The 3,642-nt window shown below is 44.0% G+C and overlaps 1 protein-coding gene across 1 annotated transcript; it reads left to right on the top strand.

Moving 5' to 3' along the window:
• The first annotated feature begins 1,103 nt into the window (after positions 1–1,103).
• LOC147638037 (trihelix transcription factor ASIL1-like) lies at positions 1,104–3,378 on the top strand. The gene is made up of 2 exons (XM_086797723.1): positions 1,104–2,409; positions 2,680–3,378. The coding sequence occupies exon 1, from the start codon at positions 1,176–1,178 to the stop codon at positions 2,376–2,378; it is 1,203 nt and encodes a 400-aa protein (XP_086653849.1). The 5' UTR covers positions 1,104–1,175; the 3' UTR covers positions 2,379–2,409; positions 2,680–3,378.
• Positions 3,379–3,642: the final 264 nt, after the last annotated feature.

The raw sequence follows: 3,642 nt of genomic DNA on the forward strand, positions 1-3,642 counted from the left end.
AATTAACGGACGTTCTTGCAGCGCCTCTTATACTCTCGACATTTTGATTCATACGCTTCCCGTATATGGGATACATACACCACTTTACACGTGGCCACCTTACAAGTGGTTGTTGTCGGAGAGGTCGAGTGTGGAAAGAGCAGGAAGGAGTGCGAGAGAGGAGGACACGGAGCCAGACAGATTGAAGCCCGCGAGGTTCACACCGACTACGTGCAGGTTCTGGGCGTCGCAGACGATGCCCGCCCACGCAGCTCGTCCGCCAGCGCCCGGGTTCCCTGCTGCGGATGAATTAGTGTTGCTTGTCCCGTGCCAGGATGCAAGCCGTGAAAAAGGATCACGGGTGATGCCCGCCTTGAACGCCAGCAGAGCTTGGGCTTCATTACTGAGGTTTTAGCTGGCGTACATATTACAGCCCTTCCTAATAATAACATCATGCTGCTACCTATAATGCCTAGAAGCTGCACGGTGCGGATCTATTCTTCATTTGGAGGTACAGGCTTTGGTCCTCTAAACTAAAGCACAACATGGATTAATCCAACATGCATCCTATTAGAGAATGGTTATTTTCTAAGAATTTGTGTTATCAGTACTCAGATTTGGATGGTACCAAGCAAGGTAATGCATATGGTCAAGTTTTACATAGCATGTTTGGGTTATCAATAGTCGTATTTGGATGGACCAAGCAAGGTAATACATATGGCCATGGTTTACATAGCATGTTTTCAAGTGAATTGAAAATGTACCTTTAAAAACTCATAAAGGCCACCTAACCTATTTAAGAGAACTCATGCATTTGCAAACAAACAAAAAAAAACAAACAAACAAACAACAAGGTTTAATGTACTTTGAATTCTTAAAACTATTTAAAAAACTATGGTTGAAAGTTTCAGATTTTTTAAGAGAGATTATTTTTTAAAAACCATTTAAAAACTCTTGAAGTGTGTAAAAAAATGAAGGTGTATTCATTTAAGTATATATTGAAGTATAGAAATATATATATATATATATTATGCCTTAAACCTTTATTGTTTAATTTGGTCCCAAAAATATATATATATATATAATAGGGTAGACGCGCACGCGCGCGCGCTTCATTATGCACACGCGCGCGCGCACAGAGGCAAGCTCCGCGGACCGCGAGTCCCCTGTTGAACTGCCTGCATTCGCACACGACAATGGTACCCCCTAGGCCTGCACCCAGAAGAAAGAAGTCCCTCTTCCTGCAGCAACAGAAGGCGAACGGCGACCTTGAGCATGAGACAGACGACGGAGAAGGAAATGGCCAGTTCCACCAAGACACTGAGGATGCAGACGATAGTGAAGAGGGTCGCCAAATGGTCGTAGCCCTCCACACAACCTCTGATGCCAAACCCTTTGATCTTGTCCACAACAATTGGATCCTGCATCCCTTTCCCCCAAGGATTACCCCGATGGCCCCAGCCAGGCCCCTGCCGCCGCAAACTGGCCCCCGCCATGCCCTTCCTGATGCTGCCCGTGCCCCTTTGAAGGTCGCCAAGCCGCCTAAGAGACATCAGCACCATCATGATGATGTATGGAATGAAGATGCAACCCTAGCTCTTCTCCAGGCATGGGGAGGCAAGTTTCTGGAGCTAGACCATGGAAGCTTGAGCCGGCAGGACTGGGCACAAATCGTGCAACAGGTTTTTCTCTCAGGTAAGACCTCCAAAACTGACACGCAATGTAGAAATAGGATTGATACATTGAAAAAGAAGTATAAGCGTGAGAAGCACAAGCAAGCCACCATGGGTGGAGGCTGTAGCAGCTGGTCCTACTACAAGTACATGGATGCTTTCCTAAATACCGCCCCAAAGCCTGGGTGCCCCCCATGTGCTGTAAGTGCAGGACATGCTCTCGAGATGGATGGGACAGATGGAAAGCTTGGGCAAGATACCCTTAACAACATAACGTTGGCAGGTGCAGATCCGTGCTTGTGGAGAAACGGAAACCATGGGCAGGATGCCCCTAACATGGCCTCAGCAAGCTGCGAGCTTCATGACAGCTCTAGAATGTCTCAGAGCTCTCCGGATCTGTCGGAAGATAAACCCAACAAATACCATAAGGCAAAGAAACAAAGATTTGAGAAGGCTCCATTTTGGGTGCTAGCCAAAGCGATCGAAAAGTTTGCTGAAATATACGAGAAGATCGAAACTGCAAAGCAGCAGCAGGCTTTAGATCTAGAGAAGACACGCATGGAGGTCACAAGGAATTTCGAATTGCAGAAATGGCGGCTTCTTTTGCAGACGCAGATGGAACTAGCCAAGATAAAGGAAGGAACAGACGATGTGGACCCATCTGTTGGTGACATGAGCGTCAGGTTGTTTGCGACTTGCTTCATGCCATTGGAATATTGCCTATAATTTCTACAGCAGAGGACACTGCTGTGTAACGGTAATCATAAAGCATGCAACTCTTCTGGGAAGTTTGCCTTGAAACAAATTGTTTCTTTAAGTTTGAGCATGTTTTAGTTCACATAGTGGACATCTATAAGACCCTAAAGTGGACTGTGATGCATCTACAAGACACCCTTATGGCTTATGTGGGGCTCCGTATTGCATAAGGCTGTGTAGTGTGTTGAAATAGACAGGAGAAAGCCCTTAGGAGCGAATGGGCAGCCAACCTACACAGGGTTTGAAAAGCCCCTACTTGTGATGATTGCAGGTATATTGGTTGACAAATGATTTGGCTGGTAGTGACCAGCAGCTCCCTAGGTCCTCAACGATCCACTAGGGTTGAAATCAAGTAAGTGTCTTGGCTGCCCGATCATGGCTCTTTTTTGGCTGCTAGTTGGAAGTGAGGCTAAGGATAGAGCCAGGGATTTTCAACAATGCTAATCATCTCAAAGCTCTTCATAGTGTGGGGCTCATGTATTTATCAATAGTAGCCAATCCCTTGCCAATTGTCTAGTTTAGAAAAAGAAGTATCCCTAACTCCTTTAATTAAAACATTTGCATTGCTCATTTTTTACATGGTTTTAGTACTCAAACAATCATGCTGATTTCTTAGTTGCCAGTATTCATAAATAGCTTGTTTATCTACTTATTCAATTATCTGTTTGAGCTTTATTGGGTGCGTGGACTCAATTGGGGCAAGCCGGCAATGTTGTCCATGCATGCGACCAAGATTCAAACCTGGGTGCCCTCTTGTTGGCAAAATCAAATGCCTACACTACTCAACTGCAGCCTCGTCGAACAACGATATCACTAATCTAGTTTTTTGTCTCTCAATTCTTACAATTAGAACACATTATGTGGTTCATATTGACAAGGTTTCCATAGTGAAAGAATCATGTGAGGTTGTATGTTTGAAATAATTTTATTGTTATTATGACATTAGAATACATTATTATGTGGTTCATTTTGATGAGGTTTTAATAGTACAGCAATCATGTGAAATTTTAAGTATTCTTGTTATCACAGTGCAATCACATCGGCTCTAAGCCACAACAACCAAGCCAACAACTATTTTGGAGGCACCAAAGATAAAACATCATTGGAAAGCTCAGCCATAGGATTGTATCTTGTAGCCAACATTCATCATACTCGTGTTACATATCACCAGATATATCTACAAGCAATTTACATTCATGACCTCATAATGCAATATACAAACCTTAACCCTTAT

The sequence above is a fragment of the Cibotium barometz genome, chromosome 5 (assembly GCF_041138505.1).
Source record: "Cibotium barometz isolate CiBa-2024 chromosome 5, ASM4113850v1, whole genome shotgun sequence".
NCBI lineage: Eukaryota > Viridiplantae > Streptophyta > Polypodiopsida > Cyatheales > Cibotiaceae > Cibotium > Cibotium barometz.